Here is a 24,775-nt window from a genome sequence, read left to right as displayed (position 1 = left end):
ACAGAGGACAGACCCATGGCACAGCACCCAGGAGGCACCTCCCCAAGTCAGGGTAACAGAGGACAGACGCATGGCACCCCAGCAGGCAGCTCCCCACAGCACCCAGGAGGCAGCTCTGTGAGAGCCCGGTGAGGAAGCCCGGTGCCAGCATCTTGGGGGCCCCAGCCTGGTCCAGCTGCTGCACGAGCCCAGGAGCTGACAGAACCATTGCTGTCTACCCCGAGTGTTTGCAGGGCCGGTCTAAGGACACATCCCATGACCTGGGGACGGAGTGAAGCAGCTGGGGGTGTGGGCTCAGTGGAGACACACACCGTCCACTGTCACATCAGCAACACGAACGCCAACGCCAGGTGACATGGACACATGGAGGTGGACGGGGCTTCCACTCACACAGCCACATGTCTGACCTGAGCTTCTGCGCAGCGGTGCTCACGGTCAACTTTATGCACCAGGCGCTCAGGGCTGGGCCTGGTGACCCTCCACCTGTCCGGTGGCCAAGGACAGTCTCCAGTCTGAATGGGTGTCCTTTGTCTCCCTGCTTCTTGATTAACGGAGCTGCCTTCGTTCTCGGGCTTTCATGCCGGGGTGGGGGAGCCAGCCCTGGCCTGCCTGTGTCAACCATGGTGAATCAGGAGCACCTGCCCAGGTGTCCCCGGGGACACTCCCCGGGGAAGCACCTGCCTGCTGCTCATGCTGCCTCATAGATCCTTCTGGGCTGGCCCCTGCCTCTCCTCTGGCTCCCCTCTCCTCCTCTGCCCCTCTATGTTCTAGGCGATTCTCTGACCTCAGACCCCTGAGGGATGGGGGTAGGTCAGCTCATTGGAGGCTGTCCAGCTTTTTGCCAGGACCACACGCCTAGCTGTTGTGCTGGCTAGCTGGCAGGCGGCCCCCGCAGGCTCCACAGCCTCCTTGCCCAGGTTACCTGGCACCCACTCAGGTTCCAGCTCCAGGCCTGGCCTGGGAAGGAAGCTGGTGAGTGAGGCTCAGGGAGGAGGCATGACCCAAGGCACAGCTCTGTCTCCTAGCCGAGCCGTCATAGCCCGAGAGGGCCCCCACAGGCACAGCCTGTTGACGGATGTCAAGGACGAGCCTGGCACCAGGGAGGGCTGGCAGACACCGTGTCCCCTACGTCAGCAGCTTGCAGGAAGGAATGAAAGCAACTCATCCAGACCCACAGTGTGGGTCTCCCCAGCATGATGGAACAGATAGGATGCTCAAAGACATGGCTCCCACCTGCACCTTGAGCGCGCCCGTTGGGAGCAACGCCGGCTCCAGGGAAGGGCTGAGGCCCAGTGTCAGGAGGACCCTGAGGCTGCCACATGGCCTCCCAGGCACAGGCTCAGCTTCCGCCCACAGGGGAGTGCTGAGACAGGTTCTGCTACAAAGGTTAGCATCTGTGCCCCGAGCCTGCAGAATGAGCCGGGAGCCAAGACTGCCTGCAGACGGAGCCGGGAGCTGAGGCTGCCTGCAGAAGGAGCCAGGAGCCAAGGCTGCCTGCAGAAGGAGCCAGGAGCTGAGGCCCTGAGCCTGTAGACGAAGCCAGGAGCTGAGGCTGCCTGCAGAAGGAGCCGGGAGCTGAGGCTGCCTGCAGAAGGAGCCAGGAGCTGAGGCCCTGAGCCTGCAGAAGGAGCCAGGAGCCGAGGCCTTGAGCCTGCAGAAGGAGCCAGGAGCTGAGGCCTTGAGCCTGCAGAAGGAGCCAGGAGCTGAGGCCGCCTGTAGAAGGAGCCAGGAGCTGAGGCCCTGAGCCTGCAGAAGGAGCCAGGAGCCGAGGCCTTGAGCCTGCAGAAGGAGCCAGGAGCCGAGGCCGGCTGCAGGAGGGGGCTGGGGCAGGTTCTGCTCCCACCCCAACTCCGGTGCAGGCAGGCGCCCACTCGAGGCTCCTGGAGCTAGGACACTGGGAGAAGTGGGGGCTGCCAAGTGGTCTTGGAGATACTCTGCTGGCTGCACACCTGGCATGGAAGGCCGCCGGGGGGGTTCCATCAGGGTGGTTCGCTGGCCCCTCCAACCCATGGCGGGCTGCTTCCCCCAACATCTCCTTGAGCCTGAGCCCCTGAGAGGGTGGCTGCCAGAGGGCTGGGCCCTCCTCCCATCGCTTGTTTCACGTGTGGCTTTGAGGACAGACTGGGACAGCACAGGCGCGTGTGACGGCGGTGTTGCGTGCTGCTGGACCTCACAGCATGGCTTTTCACGTGCTCTGGCTGTGGATATGACGCTCGGGCACCACAGGGCATCCTCTGCGAGTAGCGGGGCCATGGCCGATGAGTCAAGGCCCAGCAAGTGCCCAAGGCCCTTCCTCGGGTCAAGAAAGGTGGCTTTGCTATGTTCCAGGTCTGCTGCTTGGGTCCAGGCAGCAGGTGGTCAGTTGGGACAGGAACTGGGGCTGGGACCCACCAGTGGCAAAGCCCAGGGAATCGGGTTGCCTGCCTGTTCAGGAGCCACGGGCATCACTGACACGACCTGCAGGGCAGTGGACTTGACTGTGGCTAAATCCCAAAAGGGTGTGCAGGGGTGTGTGAGCCAGCCACCCCCACTGAGACACCGATGGCTGCATCACCATTAAACATGCACCTGGAGACACGGGCAGCGGGGCGGGACAGCATGTCCAGCCCTTCACCAGATGGACAATGAGTCCTGGTGAACAGCATCTTCCTGCTGTCCACCCAGGCATGAGGTCCAGGCTGGCAGGAATCTAGGGACGCACAGAACCCAGCGCTTCCATCGGGACAGCCATGGAGCCACCCTGCACGTGGCAGGGCATAACCAGGCTTCTGGCCTGGTCCTCCTGTCCAAGCGCAGCCAGCTGCGCGTTCACGGACATGGCAGCCGAGTCCGGCTGGTCTGTGGGCCTGGGTGCTCTCACAGCCCCAGACAGCCCACTGGAGGCCACAGGGAGGGGAGGGCAGCCTCTCTGGGCAGAGGTGGGGGGAGCAGGACTGTGGGGTCTTTGGGGGCCTCGGTGTCGCAGGGAGAGCCCTTGGGGGCAGAGTGCAGAGGCACTGCCCAGGTCCTAGAACCTGGGCAGAGGTGTGCAGGAAGGGTACAGGGTCCTGTCGTCCAGTGCGGAGCCTGCTGGACCTCACCCCCACTCCCCATCTGCCCTCTCCCTCAGGGCTGGGCAGGAGCAACAGGGAGTTTGCCACACAGCGTCTTGATCCAGAACCTTCTGTGCGAGTGGCAGAGAGGCCCAGTGCAGAGCACGAAGCCACCCCAGGCCCAGGCAGCCTGGGGATTGTCGCCAGGACGACCCAGCACCCCAAGCTTCATGCCCCTGTCTGCGAGGACCCAGGAGGTTCGTGTGTGCCCCTGGGGTGTCTGCGCCTGGGAGCCCACTGGGGCCCTGTTGAGGGGCTCCAGTCCTGAGGGTGCCACCAGCCCTAATCAGGTCAAATGCTGCTGTCCTGGCTTTGCCAACGGCCGCAGAGGTTCTGGCAGCCAGGCCCCGGGAGCTGTGGGGGCTTTGCAAGGTAGCTGACAGGGAGCTGGGCTGCTGGGCTTGGAGGCGTGGCTGGGACTCCAGGGCATCCCGCTGTCCTGCCCTAGGAGCCCAGTGGGCTTGGGGCAGCCAGGCACATTCCCGGGGCACCATGCCCCGTGCACTTCTGTCTGTCTTGGCCACACAGCCTGGGCAGAAGAGGGCTAGCGGGCCGCTCGGGATCCAGCTGACTCTAACTGCTCTCCGGTGCCTGCTGGAGGAATGGCTCGGCACCGGGACCGGAAATGAGGCTGCAGATTTGATTTGGAGCAAACACGCGATTCATTAGCGGTGGATTAGGGACCGGCTGGTTCCTGCCAACCTCAAACGGGTAGCCGGCATGCCCTCCCCCCCGACACCACCACAGGCCACAAGCTGAGTGTGGCAGCCGGGAAGGGTGTGCAGGAAGGATCCTACGCTCTGCCCACCTCCCACCAGGCCTGTGTCTGCCCAAGAGCGTGAGCAAGACACGCGGGCAGGAGTCCCCTGCGGTCAGCACCCCAGCCTGGTGTGGGGCTCCCTCGGGAGGCGGGGAGAGCTGATGGCAGCGAGGGAGGAAAATTCTGGAAGGTGGAGGGCGGAGCTCATCTGCATTGGAGAAGGTCCTCGGAGAACTCCCACGTTAGGAAGCCAAGCCCAGCAGACCCGGCCGCGGCTGTCCGTGGGTGTGGAGAACACGCGCTGTCGCTGGCAGCCGAGTGGATTCAGAAGCAGAAGAAAGCAATTTGGGGTTAGCATTCGAGCTAATGTTGTCGTGAGCCAATGGCATGTTCCTGTCTAGCAGAGCGTGGAAAACTCATCCTGTCTCGGCAGCGGTCCCCGGCTCCAAATTAGCAGACGTCTCAACTCCTCACGGTCTTTCTCTTCATGTCCTTTCTTATCTTTTTCTATATTTCCAAATTGTGCCTTCATCCTGCCTGGCGCCCTCCCCGTCACACGGGCGTGGGATCCCTGGCCTCGGCGCTTCCTGCTGAGGCACCCGAGGGTGGCCCAGAGCTGGCCGGGCGCTCCGTCCAGACCCACCCACGCTGGCCAGCAGTGCAGGGCATCCTGGGCACCTGCTCCTCACCCGCACCAGGCCAGGGGCTTGGGGCAAGGTCGAAGGGTCACTCGGCCAGCAGGGCCCCCTTGTCCGCACGCGTGGGTGTGGGAAAGCGGGGCGGGGAGGGCGGACTCTCGCCTCCAAAGGTGGTACGTACCGTGAAGCAGAGACACGGCCTCTGCCCTGCTCCCCGGAGGTAAAGAAGACGCGGGCAGTCAGCAGGAGATTTCAAACCATTTCTCAGACACGAAGGCCACAGGAATGAGATGCCGGTCAGAAGAGGAGGGTCTGGTGGGCAGAGAAGTGGGCTCGTGGGTGCCTGGGGTGAGGCCGGGGAGGAAAAGGCCCCCACCCCAAGAGCAGGCAGAGCCCGCCACCCCGCCAGCACTCCCTTCCGCTTGGGTGGGCTGTGGTGGCCACGAACAGGGGACCTGCACCCCCAGGACGACCTCGCTGTCCGGTGCTTGAGCCTGGCCGGCCCCCACACCTGGGCCACTTCCAGGTTCCGGATTCCCACACTGCCACAACCTCACCTGCCCCAGCACCCCAGCCCCGAGGACCACCGTGCACACCCTCAAGCAGATGGCTTGAACATCCTCCTGACAGGCTCGGATGAACAGGGCCTCTGGGCGCCTGCAGTGGTCCCCGGATGTGAGCTCCTAGCAGGGGCGGGGTATATGGGCAGCACAGGGCGTTACAGGAAAGCTGTGCTGGGGCGTCACCAATGTTTGAGATGAAATAAACTTGCCATTTCATTCCCTTTGACATGGATTAATTTCTGTCATACTTGAAACAGAGAGACCCTGTTTAGGCTCTTCCCAAATGCCTGCTGTCAGCAAAGCCCTGGCCTGGAACATTCCCCTTCCAGATCACAGGCTAGAGCTATGTGAACACACAGCTGGCCCCAGCATCCCTGCGAGTGACCCTCACGGAGACCTGGGCCCCAGGTCAGGCAGGCCCTTCCGGGGGTCCCTGAGCCGCAAGGCAGCCTGGAGGCCTCCCCAAAGATGCTTCTGGGGGCTGGAGGATGATGCCTGCACACTTAGAAAAACAAAACAAAAGCAAAACCAGCTTCTCGGTCCTTCCATTCCGGACGAGCCTCCCAGAGCTGAGCACGCAGGCAGGGCCGCGTCTGCTCTGCGGGTCTGGCTGGTACCTCATTTTCTTGCCAGACAGACACAGCAGATCCTTCCCGGCCAGGGGCTCAGCGATGCTGGCGCTGGGAGGACCTGCTGGTGTTCAGGAACCGGGGGCGGCACTGCGTGGCATTTGAACCCGGGGTGCAGGGGCTGCCCGCGGCCACGGCGGCCATGCAGGTTGCTGGATCCGCGTTGCCCTCACTGCGCTCACTGACCCACTGTGTCCCTCCCGCCAGGTGAGCTGCCTGGCTTCGCTGAGCCCTCTGGTGACCCTCAGCCTGGCTCTGGCCCACGGGAGCTTACCGGTTTCCGTTAAACGTGGACTTGAACTCCCCCGCCGAGTGCAGCGTCTCGTCCGTGTACACGGGCACGGGCGCCCGCACACACTCATGCGAGCACTGCAGGGTCTCGTTGTAGGCCGTGAAGACGTCCACCGTGCTGGGCACGCGCGCCGCTGGGAAATCCGTCAGGTTCTGGCAGCTCTCTTCCTGCTGGTTGACCTTGCGCTGGTGGCTGCTCCGACGCGCGCGCCCGCTCTGGGCACAGCTGGGGAGACAGGGGGCAGGGTGGGGGCAGGCCCTGCGCCGGACGCCCAGGCATTCCACCCAGCACCGGCGGTGGCTCCCAGGCTCTGTTTAACCACTTGACAGTTTTAACGGCAGCCGTTATTGTGGGCAGAGTTACGGAGGACAGGGCTGAGGCGCAGCCAAGCAGAGGCCTTGGTGGCCGTGTGGTGACTTGGTTTCCCCAGGAGGAGACGATCACTTGGTCCACGATGAGCCTGGACCAACCCGTCTTTCCCAGGAGAGTACGCACAGGAAGCTGCCTGAGTCCATGGGGTTTCTAGGGGCCACCACCGGAATTCCACCTTCAGCAGCTGGCCGTCAGAGACTCCTCCCCTACTACCTGGATGACAAGCTCAAGTTCATGGACATGTGGGTAGCTGGGCGGGGTCTACTTTAGCCTGAGGAGTTAAGCCCCCACTCCACAGGGGTACATCTCCCCTCCCCCTCGCTTCTGCTCACTGCAGGGCCCCGCTCAGGGAGGGGGCTGGCTCGCAACTCCAGACTCCTACAGGAGCGGTCCCAACTCACAACAGGGGAGTGGGGGGCAAAGCCAGACAGCCAGGACTCCTGACATCTCCACTCCCAGCAGGCCTCTTTGTGGGCTCACTGCACCCTCTTCAACATGAAGGCAAGCACCCAGCACAGCAAGGCTCCCAAGGGTGGCCGCCTCTTGGGCCAGCAGTTCCTTATGAGGCGGGCACGGGCAGGGGTCTGGAGTGGGGAGCCACTGTGAGCACCCCAGGAGCTGCCAAGGTCTCCTTGTCACCACCTCCAGGAACCACCTGGAGTCTCGGCTTGCTGTAACCAGGAGGTGGCCGGGAGGCCTCACCGTGGGGTGGCAGGCCTGCCGGGGGGCTGCCCCTGCTCCCCCCATCTCTGCCAGAGCCCCACAGTGCGCTCCCTCCCAGCTGTGTGTTTCTCAGCCAGCCGCAGGCTCCGCACCTGTCCCCGCACCTGTCCCCGCAGGGACCCAGTGCCTACAGGCATGGCTCTCCCAGCTCGGGAGGCGTCGACACTTTGATGTCGGCAGCAACCGTGGTTGCTAGAGGGAGGCTGCAGGCAGGCACAGGGTCACCCCACATCTCCCCGATTTTCCCAGGCGCGGGTCAGGTGCACAGCCCTCAAGGCCAGCCTCTCAAAGTAGGCCGGTTTCCAGAGAAAAGTGGCACAGACTGGCTGCCTGGAGCAAGGCGCTAACCTAGTTGAGCAGACACACAGGGCCCTGGAGTGAGACAGCAGAGAGAGGGCGCTGAGTGAGTACAGGCTCCCACCTGCCCTGCCTCGCCAGCAGAGTCCAGAGGGAAACTGAAACAGAGGCCTGCTCTCGGGGTGACTGCCAGAGGGGCGCTCAGACCCACAGAGAAGCCGGGAGCAGCTGCTGCCTGGCGTGGTGTGGTGTGGCATGGGTGTGGCGTGGTGTGGTGTGGCATGGTGTGGTGTGGTGCGGGGAGGCCACGGCGAGGTGAGGAGGCCGTGCCCAGGGCTGGTGTGGGGTACCTCTAGGGACCCCCCAGTTCCAGGCCTTACCAGTTTTTTAAGACAAGAGTTGTGATGAGAGCAGCGATGACCATGATGAGCGAGACGGTGATCGTGACGATCTGGTGCACGGCCAGACCTGCAGGGGAGAGGCGGGAGGCGCAGTGAGCAGGGCCTGGCGTGGGAGGGGCACGCTCTTCCGGCCCAGCCCAGGAGCGAGGGGCACACTTGGGTCTCCCCACACGCAGCTGGTGGCACGGTAGAGGTCATTCTCACCAGGGTCCCATGACCAGCTGTTGTCCTTCCTGCACCTGCCGAGCTTCTCTGGCCACCAGGAGCTCTGGCTAAGGCATCCTGAGGGCCGGTCTCCCTGTCCTTCCTCCCCCTGCTGTCTGGAGGGCTCAGCTCCTCTGTTCCAGGTCCGTGAGCAGCGAGGCAGCGGGCAGGGGCAGAGCAGGTCCAGGAGGAGCCAGGAGAGCCCAGAACTTTCTGAGGATGGCGGAGGAGGGAGGTGTTGCACAGACTCTTGAGCCCCTAGAGGGTCCTCGGGTCACTAGTGGGGACTTGAGAGTCATCAGTGCTTCTGCCCTCCCCACAAAGGAGGGTCCCAGTCCTGGAGGGGCTAGCGAGCAGGCACAGAAGGACTGAGCCGGCCAGAGCACGTGCTGCCCTTGGCCCTTCCTCTGTCCCCGCCTCTGTCCCCCTGCTGACCATAGGTGGGCTGGCTAAAGTTCCCACTTCTGCCCCCTCTTCCAGAGCCATCCTTCCTGAGCCCTGGACACAGGGGACAGCCTGGGTAAATTTGTCTGGATGGTCAGAACCACCTGGGAGGCCCAGGGACTGCTGCGCCCCCCGAGCAGCTGGGAGGTGAGGAGCCCTGGAGAGTTCTCAGGATCCACCCTCCTGAGATCATGTTGCCTGAGATCCAGGCCCCACCTGGGCCCTGCCCCTGCCCTGGACAACCTGGCAGCTGCTGGGCACGCTGCCGTGTGCGCCTGCTACAAAGCAGCAGACCTCAGAGTGGAGACTGCTGGCAGCCGCCCAAGGACACAGTGTCGCACACAGATGTCACCTCTCTGCTGAATAGGATGCTCGTGGGGGGAAAGCCTGATGTATGAGAACAAGCTGGCATGAGCAGAAAGCAAGTGTGGCCTCCCAACACTCGGGGATGTCATGCTCCCCGAGAGGGGTTCCCACCTCGCGCCCCGCGGGATGACGGCCCCTCCTCAGAGGGCAGGCCACTGAGCCCAGGGCACCAGCACACACAGGAACCGCACAGGTTCCTTTCTCACCAGGCCAGTGGGGACTCACTCTTGGGAGCAGTCACAACGGGCCTTTAAGTGGTAGCTCTCGCTGCTGGCTCGGCCAGTGGCCTTCCCTACACCTGTGCTACAGACTTGCAGGCCAGCTTCCCATCTCTCCCAGAGCTGTCAAGCCATGCAGCCAGTGGGGATGAAAACAATGCTGTGGCCCAGAGACACACTGAGGCGCACCAGCAATGGAGGGCCCGGCAGATCCATGTCTGTACCTAATCCCAGCCTCTCCCTGGTGGGCAGAGGGAAGTGGGAGAGCCCGTCCACTGCCAGCACAGTCATGGCGAGTGGTTGTCTGCTCAGTCTCCTGTCCAACTGCACCGGCACACTCCCCTGGGGTCCTCGGGAGATGGTGTGCTGTCATGCAAAGCAACAATGGTGATGGTGATGATGGTGATGATGATGATGATGGTGATGATGGTGATGGTTGTTATGTGATAATGGTGGTGATGATAGTGGTGATGATGGTGATGGTGGTGATGATGGTGGTGATGGTGATGATGATGATGGTGATAATGGTTATGATGGTGATGATGGTGATGGTGGTGATGGTTCTTATGTGATAATGGTGGTGATGATGATGGTGATGGTTATGGTTGTTATGGTAATGATGGTGGTGACAGTGATGTTTTTATGGTGGTGATGGTGATGATGATGGTGATAATGGTTATGGTGATGATGATGGTGATAATGGTTATGGTGATGATGGTGATGATGATGGTGGTAGTGGTTATGGTGATGATGGTGATGATGGTGGTGATGGTGATGATGATGATGGTGATGATGATGATGATGATGGTGATGATGATGATGATGATGGTGATGGTGGTGATGATGATGGTGGTGATGATGATGATGGTGGTGATGATGATGGTGATGATGATGATGATGGTTATGGTGATGATGATGGTGATGGTGGTGATAGTGATGGTGATGGTTATGGTTGTTATGGTAATGATGGTGGTGACAGTGATGTTTTGATGGTGGTGATGATGGTGATGACGGTTATGGTGATGATGGTGATGATGATGGTGATAATGGTTATGGTGATGATGATGATGGTGATGATGGTGATGATGATGGTGGTGATGATGATGATGATGGTGGTGATGATGATGATGATGGTGATGGTGGTGATGGTGATGGTTCTTATGTGATAATGGTGGTGATGGTGATGGTTATGGCTGTTATGGTAATGATGGTGGTAACAGTGATGTTTTAATGGTGGTGATGGTGGTGATGATGATGGTCATAATGGTTATGGTGATGATGGTGATGATGATGGTGGTAGTGGTTATGGTGATGATGGTGATGATGGTGGTGGTTATGGTGATGATGGTGATGATGGTGGTGATGGTGGTGATGATAATGATGACGGTGGTGACAGTAGTGACAATGATGATGATGACAGCTGTGATGGTGGCGGGATGGTTTGGAGAAGGGAGAACACAGTGACAGCATGAGCATGTTCAGCAAGTGGGAGCCTCGCCAGGTGTGAGATCCTGTTTACTCCCAACAACAACCGCTGAAGGCAGACCTTGGCATTACTGGTTGTGGGAGCAGAAGTCTTTGGGGGCGTGTGTGCAAACTCCGTGCATCACCCAGGGTGCCCACCACCAGAAGCAGCTGCCCTGTTCACTCTGAGCCAGAGCCTGCACCCCTTCCTCCTGTTTCCCTGGCCTCTGAAGTCAGGGGTCAGGCACTCAGATCCACCCCACTCTCTGCGAAGGCCTCTAAGGAGTGCTGATTGGCAAGCCACATGTCCCTCCCCATGGTGACAGCTGGAATGGACCTGCCACCTTCTAGGCTGGCACCTCGACACCTGCAGAGATGGGGGAGGCAGAGGCGAGTCGTGAGGGGGCAGCAGCACAGTGTCAGCTGGTGGCCTGCTCCCCGAAGGCCCTGAGAGTCAGCCCAGGGCACCCCTGGGTTCTGACCCCTCAGATCTTGTCTCAGAGAATTCTCCAGTAGGGTTGAACCTCTGTGGTGGCCAACATGCTAGGACTGGCAGCAGGTCCACTGCCAGTGGGGCTTGTCTGCTTAATTCCCCATGGGAGAGGATGGTGGGCAGAAAGAAGACCCTGATGCCCAGAGCAAGGAACAGTTGCCCACTGATGCCAGCTCAGCCCTGCCTCTTAGCACCTTACAGACAAGAACCAACTGCTCATCGGTTTCATAGCAAATGTTCAGGAAGTTATATTTAAAGGCAAAGAGACAGAGATGGATCCAGTTTGCTCACCAAATGCCCATAGCAGGTGGGTTGAACCCGACGAAAGCCAGTCTCCCTCACGGCTAAGGCACTTCCTGCTGCCTGCCAGGGTGCCCATGGCAGGATGCTGGGGCAGCACCCCAAGTGGGGCCAAATGGCCACCCTTCACCCTCTTTATGCCCCCTGCGTCCATGCTGACAGCCATGCGACATGTCCCGAAGCTCAGGACCGGGCATCCAGATGTGCTCAGAGAGCAGGCGCCAGGGCCAGGAGGTGTCGCAGCATCTGCCTGCACCTGCAGGCCCTTCTTCTGCCTGCTCAGTCAATGCCTTCCGCCAGCCTCCCGACTCTGAGACTCACAGGGAGCTCTATGTGTCAGTAACGAGATGAGAAACTCCTGGAAGGAACACCACCGCAGTTGCGCTTTCCCAAGCACTGTCTTGACGGTAGTCACCTTGCTAAGCCGTCACACACACGATTGATCCAATCCATTCGCAGCCAGCCTGCACTTTCTGCACCTGTCTGAACAGCCGGGCACCTGGCACTGAAAGCAGTGAAACGCCGATGCCCTGAGCCCAGCAGGGCCGGGACCAAAGGCAGACAGTTCTCTGGAGTCCCTGCAAATAAACATCTCGAAGCCAATCCAAACTCTGGCCACATCCCAGCTGCAGTTGGCGAGAGACGAACGCTTCCCTCCTCCTTACAGGCTCGGCTTGTGCTTCAAAGCCCGGCCACCTAGCTCCTGTGGGAAGGTGGATCCCCAGAAGGGAGGAGGCACCCCAAGCTTCTCCTCTGTCTTCCCCCAAGGTCACAGTGGAATCCGGTCTTTGAACTCCGGAACCCAGGGGCTGCGCTGCCTCCCCTGGCAGGAGTATTGACGTACCTGCTAAAGTACGGGCCCCTGCTGCTTTTGGTAATTGCCACCATATACTAACGTGCTAGGAATCAGCTGCCATCCCAGTAATGAAAAATTACACCAGCTTAATAGATGGGGCAGACAGATGCCCGGCTCCGCATTCATCAACAGGGCTTCAGGGCTGTGTTTGTGCTGTGTCGTAGTAGGCCCAGCCCTGAAGACAGATGGGGAAGGAGGCGATCCATCCCTGGGCCCGAACGAGGTCTTACAGAACGCTGAATGAAGCCATGGTCCCCAGGAAAACGCACCCGTGGACAGCCTGACACTCCAGCACATGCACGAGGGGCTGGGTGTGCAGCGCACAGGCCTGCATACTGACAGGAGCTACGGCCCTGGGACTTGTCAAGGCAGAGGGGACGCTTCTGTCCCCCCAACAGTGGAATCTCGCACACCTGTCACGCTGGAGCAAAGACCCATGGCCCTGGAAGGCACCTGGGGGTCATGGCCTGTGACAAGCATGGCACCCACGGCCTCAAGGGGCCCTGCAGCTGCTCCTGGAGCTGAGCTGAGCCCTATCAGGGGTGCACCCAGTGAGGGAGGAGGAATATGCAGCTGCAGTGGACAGCACGGCCCCTGAGTCTATCTGTCCCCCCATCCCATCCCATGTGTCACCCCCAAACAGAAGTCACAGAGGTCTGGTCCCTGGCCTGAGTTTGTGAGCAGTTTTGTTGGGACTCAGTCAAACCCACTGGTTTGCACATTGGGCGTGGCCTTCACACCACAGGAACACAACAGAGCGGTGAGGACAAGCCTGAGTGTCCACAGCTGGCTCTTGCAGGACAAGTTCATGACCCCTGGCCAGAGGACCCCAGAGACCCCCGAGGGGGCTCTATGCCATGTGGCACCCCATGTGGGGCAGAGGTCAGGGGGCCGCTGCGTGAGAGCCTGGGCAGTGGCAGGTGGGGCCAGCAGGCCTCCCTGGCGGACAGCAGGAAGGCACTGGTAAGCAATTTCTGAATTGAATTTAATGGCTGTGAAAATGGGTAACAAATGGATGCCAGCGCCGTCCATCTGGCCGCTGTGACTCACACGGAACACTGTCCAGCTGTCAGTGCTGACCAAGACGCCGAGCAGGCAGGGTGAGCAGGGATCCAGGCTGGAGAGCCCAGTGTCCTGGCCAGGGGCACAGCAGCCCCTTCCGGAGCAGTGGGACTCAGGCTGGTGCGGGTCTGGCCTTGCCCCTCCGCTACCCGAGCACCCTGCTCCTCTCATTTCAGGAACAAGAGTGACACGCAATGACTGGCCGCTCTCCTGGTTCCTGCAGCCTTTGACAGTGCCCATGAAGGACAGTGCCTCGGGCAATGTGCTGGGCAGGCTTGCCTTCCCAGGGCCAAGGGGTGGTCAGGGCACCTGGCGGGGGCACCACGTGGGCTCTGAAGGGACTTGCCACGAAGCGGCTCCCAAACTCCAGGGTCTGTGTTCCCAGCACAGGTGATGGCTGGGGAAGGTGGAGGCCTGAACCAGCAGGGCTGTCGGAGCCGAGCCCTTTGGGAGATGACTGACCCCATGAGTGTGCTTGGGGTGGTGGTCACCTGGCCAGGACAGGACACTTCCTAAGGGAGGGCTGCCAGGGGGAGGAGGAGCAAGGTCCTAAGGCTCTCTGCTCCTGGTTCCCCAGCGCTCCCCCTCCCCAGGCACAGCCCCCCCAGCAGCTCCTCCTCCCCAGGCACAGCCCCCCAGCAGCTCCCCCTCCCCAGGCACAGCCCCCCAGCAGCTCCCCCTCCCCAGGCACAGCCCCCCAGCAGCTCCCCTCCCAGTTGCTCCCCCTCCCCAGGTACAGCCCCCCACCCAGCAGCTCCCCCTCCCCAGGTACACCCCCCAGCAGCTCCCCTCCCAGTTGCTCCTCCTTCCCAGGCTCCTCGCCCTTTGAGCCAAGGGGGCCGTCACTCTGGTCCTGCAGCCCTGGACACCGAGTCAACTCTTCACCTGCTTGAGTCTCCCCTTTAGGAGACACTTCAGTTAGCCCTGGCTCCCAGGAGCAGCTCGGCTCTCACAGCAAGACGCCATGAGCTGCTGATGTCTGCGGGCAGGGGTGGGCACGGCATGGCCAGGACACAGTCTCAGCCCCTCTCCCAAATCACTCTTGGATTCTACCAGGAACAGTGTGCAGGGCCGGAGCCTCTGGGAGGCGGTGAGGGATAGATGGGGTGGCCAGCAGTGGCTTTGCTGGATAGGAAGTGGGGTACAGCTGGCTGCTCGTCCCATGTGACAACACCCTCTAAAGGCCAAGCCCGGGTCACAGCTGTGCCCCAGGCCCCAGGCCCCACGCTGGGAGCTGACAGTGCCAGGCCTCAAGCCCCACGCTGGGAGCTGACCGTGTCCAGGCCCCAGGCCCCACGCTGGGAGCTGACAGTGTCCAGGCCTCAAGCCCCACGCTGGAAGCTGACAGTGTCCAGGCCCCAGGCCCCACACTGGGAGCCGACAGTGTCCAGGCCCCAGGCCCCATGGCTGGGAGCTGACAGAATCTGCTCTTGTGCAGGACTCGGCCCAGGGTGGTTCATGGCTCAGTCAGCAAGCCTGAGGAGCCGGCCGCGTTCCTAGCTGGCTGGCCCCGACTCCCATCGGAGCTGTTCTTCCAGCTAACTGCTCCGCAGAGCGCAGACCAAGCACAAAATCTGTGAGTGCGGCACAGTGTCCCCAGCAGGTGAGCAGCCTCTGCTCGGCCTGGGATCCGGGGCAGAGGGAAGCGGCACCCAGGACTGGGTCTCAGGAGCAAGCAGGGACCCTGTTCAGGGGCCTCGGGCCTCAATGAGCACATGGAGGGACAGGGCAGGCACGGGGCTCAGGCTTTGAGGGTGAGAGGAGGGGCACTGCGGGTAGCTAGGAGCCCCCCAGCCCAGGAAGGCCATGGGGACTGCAGCCTCTGGCCCCGCCAAAGACCCTCCCGGCACCCTGGTCTGGTCTGGAGTCAGCAGGGGCCACCTGGACCCCTGGCCCAGTTCCCTGCGGCACATTCGCCGGTCCTGGCGGGCAGCAAAGGGCCCAGAGCAGCATCCCTCAGCAACTCCCTGTCAGCACTCTTCTCCCATAGAACAGCCAGGACACTCCCAAGGTTCCTGTAAAGTAGACTAGAAACAATGTTGAGCTCCACACTCCACTGGGTCAGGAACATATGGAAGATCCCTGGAGGTTGTTTGCTGTGAAGTCCCCGCCTGTCTGATCTGCTGGCTACAGCAGCACCCTTGAACCAGCAGGAGGCCAGCCTGGAGGAGGAGGGGCCTGTCTCCGCCTCCTCCCACTTCTGCTGCCCATGGTGCCCCAGCAGGGGCTGAGGAGGGAGCTGCAGGCAGTTCCTGCCGGCCCAGGAGGGCACCGCTCGCTGCTGACCGGTGGCTTGCAGGAGCTCCTTCTCTGGGCAGAGCTGGGCCAGCAGGACAGCCACAGCGTCCCTCATGGCAGCCCGGGGCTCCAGCTGTGCTGCCCGCTGTGTCCACAGGGATCCCTCCTGCAGGGCTGAGGGCCGCCTGCCTTCCCCGACCACCTGGGCCAGCCCCCAGCACCGCATCCAGGTGGAGACAAACTGGCTCACCCACGCTCCATCAGGAACCAAGGCCGACAGCAGCCCACTTCACAACCTCCCCTGCCCCCTGCACATGCCCTGTGGAACCCAGTTCAGTGGCACACCCCCTCAGTCCACTCACACAGCCCTGGCCCCACGTTCTGTCTGCCCAGGCAGCTGCGACTGCCACCCAGCTGAGGTGGGATCGCCGTTGGTCCCCTGCCAGCGCCCCCCTGCCGAAGCTCCCCACAAGTTCATTTCCCCCCCATCAGTTTCAGCTTGCTCCTCGCTGTCTTCGGAAGCCGCCCAATCCCCACGCAGGAGCCCCCACACCTGTCCGGGGCTATCGCTTCACCCACCCACCTCGCTGCCAGCTGAGACAGGACCCCAGGGCTAGACGGAGCCGAGGGGCAGAGTGGGCAGGAGTGTTGGACCTAATCCTGCCCCCACTCAGGAGCAAGGCCCCAAGCTGCCAACAGGGACTCACCCAGGGGTGGGCAGGCAGGAGGTGAGCTCCTCCCAGGAGTCTGTGAAAATCTCTAGCCAGCCAGATGGCCAGGAAATTACAAGGAGCCATTCAGGCTGGGAGCTGGAAGGGGTGGAAGAGGTCACCTTACCAGGGCCCTCGGGGCACACCTGAGGTGGGGGTGGGCAGGGAGAGAGAAAGAAGCATGCTTCCGGGGTGGAAGTGGCTGCTTCCGGGGTCCCCAGGGAGCTGGAAGGGGTGGAAGTGGCCGGCTTCCGGGGTCCCCAGGGAGCTGGAAGGGGTGGAAGTGGCCGGCTTCCGCAGTCCTCGGGCACTCCTGAGCAGCTTCCTGGTGATGTCACCGTTATAGTCACAGCATCTTTTGCTAGCCCTAACTCTAACCATGGACACACTGAGGCAGGTGCAGGCCCAAGCGCCTCCTCCCCATCCCCCGTGGCTCCCTCAGCAAGCCTTGGTGGCGTCCTCCTCCAGTGCATGGAACTGAGCAGTGCCAGCCCCAGGTGGTCAGCGGCCTGTGGGGTGGGCACATGAGGAGCAGCTGAGCCCCAGCCCTGCCCTCCACAGCTCTGAGGTCACCGGGTAAGGGCCTGGCCCAGCACAGCTGAGCCCCCTGCACCTGGTATGCCATACGGTGACTGTGACTGGACAGGCAGGGGACCCTGGGCACTGCCGTCCTGTAATGCCAGGTCTGGGCTCAGCCAAGCATCGAGAAGGGCCATGGGCTGGGGCCCAGGAGAGGGGGGCTCTGGGGAGCCGGGAAGGCCCATGCGAGAGGAGCTGCTCTTTGCTCTGCTCAGGCCCCTGCAACGTCCCAACCTGGGTTCCCACAGCTCAAGGCAGCCCCCAGATAGACGGTGGACCACAGGTGGGCCAGCCAGCCTGGATGTTGGTGCAAGCTAGGGACACGGGGACAGAACAAGAGCCACCTTCCCACACCAATAGGACTACCTGGAGGGCTCCGGGACTGCGGAAATGAAGAGGAGGCTGGGCCCTCAGTCCAGGACAGGTGTCCCTAAAGGACACAAGGCCTCTTCTAGTGCACAGAGCGCTCACACTGCAGCTGGCCGGGCCCAGGCTGCGTCCTCTCACGGTCGGGGAAGGGGCGCTAGAGCGAGGGTCAGCCAGCTCCCAGTGAAGGGCCCCACTGGGGATGGTGTGGATTCTGCAGGCCCCACGGGGCACGGTGTGGATTCTGCAGGCTCCACTGGGGCTTGTGCAGGCCCTGCGATTCCTACTGTAACCACCAGCCCTGCCTTGGAACTGGGAGGGAGGCAGAGGCCCCACGGAGAAGGGACTCGGAGCACCCCGCGGAGCCCCTGGATAGGCCAGAGCCTGTGCCGGGAGGGGGCTCGGTGTGACAACAGGACAGTGACATAGATCTGAGAGCTGAGGACAGATGTGGCTGGGGGCCACGGGCACCGCCGCTCTGCACACCAGAGTTCATGTTAGCAAGAACACCTGGCTTCCGCCAGCGCTTGGCTCTGGCTCAGAGTGCCCGGCACGCCACACCAGATGGCCAGGCCCACCACGGGGAGTGACCCAATGAAGAAAATGCAGGGGGTCCAGAAAAGGGGGACAGTCTCAGAGCTGACCACCGGGTACCCACCATGTGGTGATAGGGACGACACAGCAGAAAGAGGAAGGGCTGGACCCGCAGGTGGACGGGGTGGGACCCGCAGGTGGACCCAGACATGGGCGGGACCTGCAGGAGGATGGGGGCCGGCTCTGGACTCTCACATGCAGGAAGCGTCAGTGTTCTAGACACGTTACAGCCCTCTGAGCCCACGCCCCGTGCCAGGCCCCTCTGGGCCTACACCTGCAAAGGAAGAACTCTTTGGGTGTTTTTTATTGTCTACTTGAAAGAAGGGGAGGTGAGGGGACTGGAGGAAGAGAGGGGTGGCCTTCCACCTACCCATGCACCCCAATGTCTGCAACAGCCAGGGCTAGGCCAGGCCAGGCCCCGGCCAGGAGCTGGGAGCCCCACGTGTCTCCCACGTGGGCAGCTTGGGCTGCCCCTGTTCCCTTAAAGCTGGAGGGAGAGCCATGCTCCCAGAGGTTGCCTGACACGGGGTGCAGGCTTCCCAAGCAGCATTTGCAACCAGCTATGCCCAAGCAATGCCACTTCTGCTGCTTCAAGCCACTAGGCTGTGGCCTATTGCGGTGGCAGCCGCAGGAACTCCACACACAACGTGGACTTGGCTCTGGGGGATCGGGCAGCTGGGTGCTCATGGAAGGGACCCCCTTCAGAGATGTGTACTGAGGAGTAACCATGGGCTCGCCACTCACTAGCACCCGTCACGGCCCCACTCAGAGCCCCAGCACTGCGGCCAGCATCCCCCCCACTCAGAGCCCCAGCACTGCGGCCAGCATCCCCCCCACTCAGAGCCCCAGCACTGCGGCCAGCATCCCCCCCACTCAGAGCCCCAGCACTGCGGCCAGCATCCCCCCCACTCAGAGCCCCAGCACTGCGGCCAGCATCCCCCCACTCAGAGCCCCAGCACTGCGGCCAGCATCCCCCCCACTCAGAGCCCCAGCACTGCGGCCAGCATCCCCCCGCACTCAGAGCCCCAGCACTGCGGCTAGCATCCCCCCCGACTCAGAGCCCCAGCACTGCGGCCAGCATCCCCCCACTCAGAGCCCCAGCACTGCGGCCAGCATCCCCCCCACTCAGAGCCCCAGCACTGCGGCCAGCATCCCCCCCTACTCAGAGCCCCAGCACTGCAGCCAGCATCCGTGCCCCCTTGCGTAGCTCTGGCCAGAGGAGGTTCAGGGCACCCGGCTACCCATCACAGCAACTCCTGGCTCTAAGTCGCCAATGCAATTTTTGGCCTTGATGCAGAGCGAGCCTTAGAACGGGTCCTAGGGCACCATTGTGCCCAGTGTGGGCCTAGTCACAGCATGCTTTCCCATCCGTCTGCTTCTTCTCTTGTCACTGTCACCATACTCTTATGAGCTATGAGCAGAGGCTGAACTGGGCGCCTCCCTGCACCCCACGAAGTCTCGTTTCCAGCCTCCGGTGCCAGCAAACAGGACCGTGTTCACAACTCCGGCCTCTGCGTGACCAATGTTGAAGGCCAGGGATGATGGTGGGGGGCTACAGACTGCTCCCCTGGAGCCCCCAGAGGGAGCTGGGCCCTGCTGACACTGTCAGCCAAGATGTCCGGCCTTCAGACCTGGACGCTCAGCCGGGCTGAGACACACAGGTACACGGCTGGCAGTGGGCGAACTTGGTGAACCCAGAGTCTGCTCAGACCCCAAGCCCCGTCCCACACGCTGTCCCAAGCTTTACTGCATCCCCCTCAGTGCCCCACAGAGCTGCACCTGCTGTGTAAGCGTCAGAGGGAGGCTTCCTCACAGAGACGCACCAAGGAGCTGGGCCCCCTGGAGCAGGAAGGCAGCCCCAGATGCCTGTCCCTGGCCCAGGACACAGCCTGGCACAGGCCACACACGTGGCTGTCGCACAAGGCCGAGCAGCAATTCCTTGAGATCGTCGTACGGGTGCTAAGCCCCCGGCCTGTCTGGCTAGCCCTGGTGACCGCTTGTCACTGCACTGTGTTATTTAGCATGAATGTGTGGATTGCTCCGACGACTGCAGTTCAAGCCCTGGAAGGGGAAGTTCCCGTGCCCGAGGCTCCGCCTCTCATCTGTGGCCCGAGAGGCACTGTCCATGGGGTCTCTCCCTCTGCCTTGGTGCAGGGCTTTAAGCAGGGTCTGAGTGCTTGGCCCCTCGAGCACTGCCCAGCCCAGGCTCAAGCCACTGTGGAGTCTGAAGCCTGAAACCCAAGGAAGCTGTGCTTCCTCTGCTGGCCTGTCACTCGCCAGGGGCCGCTCCCATGGGCAGATCGTCACTGCAGCGTGTTCTGCGTGCACACCTGTGTGCCTGCACGGCCGGGCTGTGTGTGTGCTGTGTGCATGGCTGGGCACGAGGTTGTAAGTGTGCGATGTGTGTGGACGTGTGTGTGTGGATGTTCCGTGCATCCCTGTGGACGTGCGCCAGGACCAGCTGAGTGCATGTGGGTGGGTGTGAGCTGTGCGTGTGGGTCCAGGCGTTCTATGCAGACATATGTGCATGTGTCAGAGCAGGTATAGCAGAACGTGTGTGTGGTGTGAACAAGGCCACAGGGGGTATGTGCCTAAGCGTGCGTGTGTGTGCCGTGCAGCATAGCTGGTGTGAGCCTGAGTGTACAAGCCGCCCCTCCTGCTGGGTCACGCCAGGTTCCGTCTCCCCTGGCCTCTCCCGGGGCCTGAGCAGCGCGCAGTCTAGCACAGTCAATAATTGCTCCGCTGATAGATTCATTGACCTTGGACCAATCGCTCATGTTCTCAGCCCACTCGTCTGCCAAAGGGAGAATGGTGTGAGAGTCCTTTAAAAATCAGGATGTTTCACACAAGTGGACGGCCGGGGAGGGGTGGCTCACCAACAGCACAGAAGGCCTCCTGCGCCAAATGCAAACCTTGTGCTGCCAAACCCGCTCACCAGCGGCTGGCCTCACTGCCCTTAACAATGACGGAGGCCCCTGAGGCCTGGGTAAGCCACACCAGCAGGTGTCCCCTAGGGCCGGCGTGACGCCGCCCAGTGTCCACACGCTGTGCCAACCACGACCCTTCGGCTCCCCCAGGAAACCATCATGTGGATCCCAGCCCTTGCCTGTGTACAGTCACTCCATCCCTGCCAGCCGTCAGCGCGTCAGCGCGGAGTGCACAGGCTGTGACCGGCGGGGCCACAGCCCCTCCTTCTCCGGCAATTATATCATCAAGACTGAGTCAGCACGCAGCATTATTGAAGTCAGGAGGCCAATTACCCCCCAGGCAATCCTGAGTAGGTAAGTCAGGAGCGCTGGCAGGCAGACCTCCTGGAGATGGGGTTGAGCCAACCTGACCTTCACTTTGCTGATCCCTCCCAGCTGCACAGAGCACTCAACAGTTCAGGTCAAAATGTAACAAAGTAACTCAGCACTGCTCGGGAGGGAGGAACTCAGAGACGCACCTCGCCCACAGGACGCTGAGCTGCCGGCAACCCAGTCTCCTCGCTGGGCCGCTGATTGTGGGCTGTGGGCACACAAAGCTGTGTGTGCACACACGGGCGCAGGGGCTCGAGGGGCAGGGAGGGGAGTAGGCATTGGCACGGGCATTAAGTTGCTGCTTGGGATTCCAGCATCAGAGTTCTGGGTTCGAGTCCCGATGACTCCACCTCCAATCCAGCTCAAGCACTTGGGTCCCTGCCATCCCCATCCCCGACCACTGCTTTCAGCCTGGTGCAGGATGTGGGGAGTAAATGACAGATGGGAGACCTGTGTTTGTGGCTATCCCTTTATGTGTGTTTCAGGCAAAAGTAAAAGTGGGGGCCCGGCGCAGTGGCGCAAGTGGTTAAGGTCCTCGCCTTGCACACCCGGGATCCCATATGGGCGCCGGTTCTAATCCCGGCAGCCCCGCTTCCATTCCAGCTTCCTGCTTGTGGCCCAAGAAAGCAGTTGAGGACGGCCCAAAGCTTTGGGACCCTGCACCCGCGTGGGAGACCCGGAAGAGGCTCCTGGCTTCGGATCGGCGTAGCACCGGCCGTTGCGCTCACTTGGGGAGTGAATCATCGGACGGAAGATCTTCTTCTCTGTCTCTCCTTTCCAATAAAAATAAAATAAATCTTTAAAAAAAAAAAGTGAAAGTGGATGCCAGTTTAAAACAGTAGGAACGTGCACTCAAAGCCACCTTGGTCTCAGGAGCCCACTTGCTCAATTCCAGACCACATCCATGCTTCCTCCCTCGGGTGTCTCCCCCAGACTAAACCCATTTCCCAGGCTGCCACCACCCTGACATTCTGGGACATGTCCCCCAATAACGAGCTCCCCGAATGCCCTCCAGAACGGGCTGGAAGCCAGGCTGTGCTCTGCGTGGTCTCAGCAGGGGTGTACGGTAGCCCCGGTCCCCACGCTCACGTGTGTCTGCTAGGATGGCCACAACGTGAGCATGGCCTCTGCAAGCCCCGATGAACATACGCCAAGTCCCCTGCCTCACCCAGAACCCATCCGCCACCCGCCACCTGGTCACTGGCTGAGGTCACAGCCCAAGGTTACTGGAATCCAACTGAGGTCACAGCCTGAAGTCACTGGAACCTGGCTGAGGTCACAGCCCAAGGTCACTGGAACCCAGCTGAGGTCAGATCCCAAGGTCATCAGAGCCCAGGCTGAGGTCACAGCCCAAGGTCACTGGAACCCAGCTGAGGTCAGATCCCAAGGTCATCAGAGCCCAGGCTGAGGTCACAGCCCAAGGTCACCGGAACCCAGCTGAGGTCGGATCCCAAGGTCATCAGAGCCCAGGCTGAGGTCACAGCCCAAGGTCACCGGAACCCAGCTGAGGTCGGATCCCAAGGTCATCAGAGCCCAGGCTGAGGTCACAGCCCAAGGTCACCGGAACCCAGCTGAGGTCGGATCCCAAGGTCATCAGAGCCCAGGCTGAGGTCACAGCCCAAGGTCACCGGAACCCAGCTGAGGTCAGATCCCAAGGTCATCAGAGTCCAGGCTGAGGTCACAGCCCGAGGTCATCAGAGTCCAGGCTGTCTAGGAGTCATCCCCAGAGTTCCATCCCTCAAAGGAATATTGCTGTGGCTTTCCTCACCCAGGGATGGGATTTGAGAGTGAGAGCTCCCATTGTCTGACGGACTCCTGAAATTCCTGCAGTGGAGCGCGCTGGAGCCAGGTCTCCCGTGAGGCTGGCGGCCCAGTCAGTTCAGCGCTCACTACCTCCCAGGGAAGCTGCACTCAGGAGCTGGACCTGGCATCTCCGCACCAGGCCAGGTGCCCGCCTGTGCCTCATAGCCCTCGCCATCACCCTGCCACGCTGCTCCCTGTCACCTGGGAGATGACCTTCCAAGGCGCACTGTGGGTGCCCAGTCCAACCGTCATCCACACCTAGAGAGTTCCGACTTCTTTCACGGGAAATGCCATGCCCAGGTACTAGGGTGTACTCCTGGCCCCGGAGCAGGCAGGGTGGCTCCAAAGGGTGGGCCGGGACAAGTGCCGAGCACCCACAGGTATCCAGTGCTCTGTGTGAGCTGAGCAGAGCCACGGGGCCACGGCTCTGTGTAGCAGGACCCAACGAGGTGACCTTCCTGTAGGAGGTGAGCAGGCCAGGGCAGGAGCCAGCCCCAAGGCGAGGAGCATGGAGGATGCCTCCCACACCTGGGTGTGGACGGGTGGCCACCTGGCTGTGAGCCCTGTGTAACGCTCGTCCCTGCTCTGTCAAGACCCTCCTGGCGTCCTCCTGCACCACGCCCCACTCGGGGGAACCATGCCTGCTGTCCCCCGCTGAACCCCACTTTGCCAGGCTGTGCCCCACTGTGTCAGGCTGTGTCCCATTGTGCCAGGCCATGCTCCACTGTCCCCCATTGAGTCCCACTGTGCCAAGTTTGCCCAATGTGTCAGGTAATGTACACTGTGCCAGGCAGTGCCCCCATTGTGCCATTCTGAGCCCCAGTGCGCTAGGCCATGCCCTCAATGAGCCAGGCTGTGCCAAAGTGTGCCAGGCTGTGCCCCCACTGTGCCAGGCTATGCCCCACTGAGCCGCATACTGCCATGCTGAGCCCTACTGTGTCAGGTTGTGCCCCAATGTGCCAGGCTGTGTCACACTGACTCCCATTGTGCCAAGCTGTGGCACAATATGCCCCATCGAGCCTCACTGTGCCACACGGCACAGAGCAGAAACACAGCCTCCAGAGCAGGCAGAGCCTGCGCCCCTCCCCCTCAGGTGGAGGGTCGTGTCAGTGCAGGGAGGGGACACGAAGCGTCCCAGCAGTGCAGGGAACCACAGCCAAGATGACTAAGGCAGAGAAGAAGCAATGCAAATGAGGCACTGCCTCTCGGGGACTGATTTAAGGATCTGTTCAAAATCAAATTAACTTTTTGACTTATTTCCCCAGAAAGCACAGGAGGCAGCAAGCAGGCCTGGCACTCGCTCTCCCAGCAACAGGGGACATGGGAGACTCGGGGGATCGAGTCATACTCGCAATCCCCAGGTGGGCTCCCTCAGGGGCAGCTGCACAGGGTGGGCAGGCAGGGCCAGGTCTCCAGGGACAATGGAGAATGAGGCTCCTGGAGAAGGAGGGGAAGGAGAGAAGTTGGCGCTCCACTCCAGCCACAGGCCCACGCCTCCACCAGACATGGGCACGGCCACCCAGTCCTGAGCCACCATCACCTTGCCGCGAGCTGGGCCGAGCCTACAGCTGGCTCCGCCCCCAGTGCGCCTCTCCTAGCTGGCCCCGCCCCCTCCAGTGGTGCCTCTCCCCTTGCACTCCTGACCACCTGCCCTTCCTTCAGACCCCCCTCCTGGATCAGGACCCCATGCAGCCCTGAGTGTGGATTTGTTAGAATCATGCTGGCTGGCCAGGTATCCCCAAGAGCACAGGGCCTGGCCATGTCCATTGGCATGCCCTGAGGGCAAGAGGTCAGCACAGGCCTGGGGATGGGTGGGCTGTTCCCTTTGTTCCTGTGGAGCAGCCTGAGCTCTGGGTTGTAACCCAGTCCCTGGTGGGGAGTGGGCAGGGCTGGGGGGCTCATGGCTCCTGCCTTGCACAGGGAGGCAGCAGCTCTGTTGCTGGAGAGGAAGGGAAGGAGCTCCGTCCCAGGAAAGTCAAGACCGGGGGGTGGGGTGGGGGGAGGGTTCTGGG

General features: G+C 61.8%; 1 protein-coding gene across 1 annotated transcript in view; it reads right to left on the bottom strand.

Moving 5' to 3' along the window:
- Positions 1-4,560: 4,560 nt before the first annotated feature.
- Positions 4,561-24,775, bottom strand: part of AJAP1 (adherens junctions associated protein 1) — an 82,047-nt gene continuing 61,832 nt past the window's right edge. Inside the window, exons 4-6 of the mRNA XM_040987592.1 lie at positions 7,747-7,834; positions 5,957-6,199; positions 4,561-4,802 (exon numbers count right to left, since the gene is read on the bottom strand). Coding sequence (XP_040843526.1) covers positions 4,730-4,802; positions 5,957-6,199; positions 7,747-7,834 — 404 coding nt within the window. The 3' untranslated portion in view covers positions 4,561-4,729. The remainder of the gene's footprint in view (positions 4,803-5,956; positions 6,200-7,746; positions 7,835-24,775) is intronic.

Source organism: Ochotona curzoniae, unplaced genomic scaffold (genome assembly GCF_017591425.1).
Source record: "Ochotona curzoniae isolate NIBS_2020 unplaced genomic scaffold, NIBS_Ocur_1.0 contig_4792, whole genome shotgun sequence".
Taxonomy (NCBI): domain Eukaryota; kingdom Metazoa; phylum Chordata; class Mammalia; order Lagomorpha; family Ochotonidae; genus Ochotona; species Ochotona curzoniae.
The sequence above is the reverse complement of the archived record's forward strand: the minus strand, read 5'-3'. Positions and strand labels throughout refer to the sequence as shown.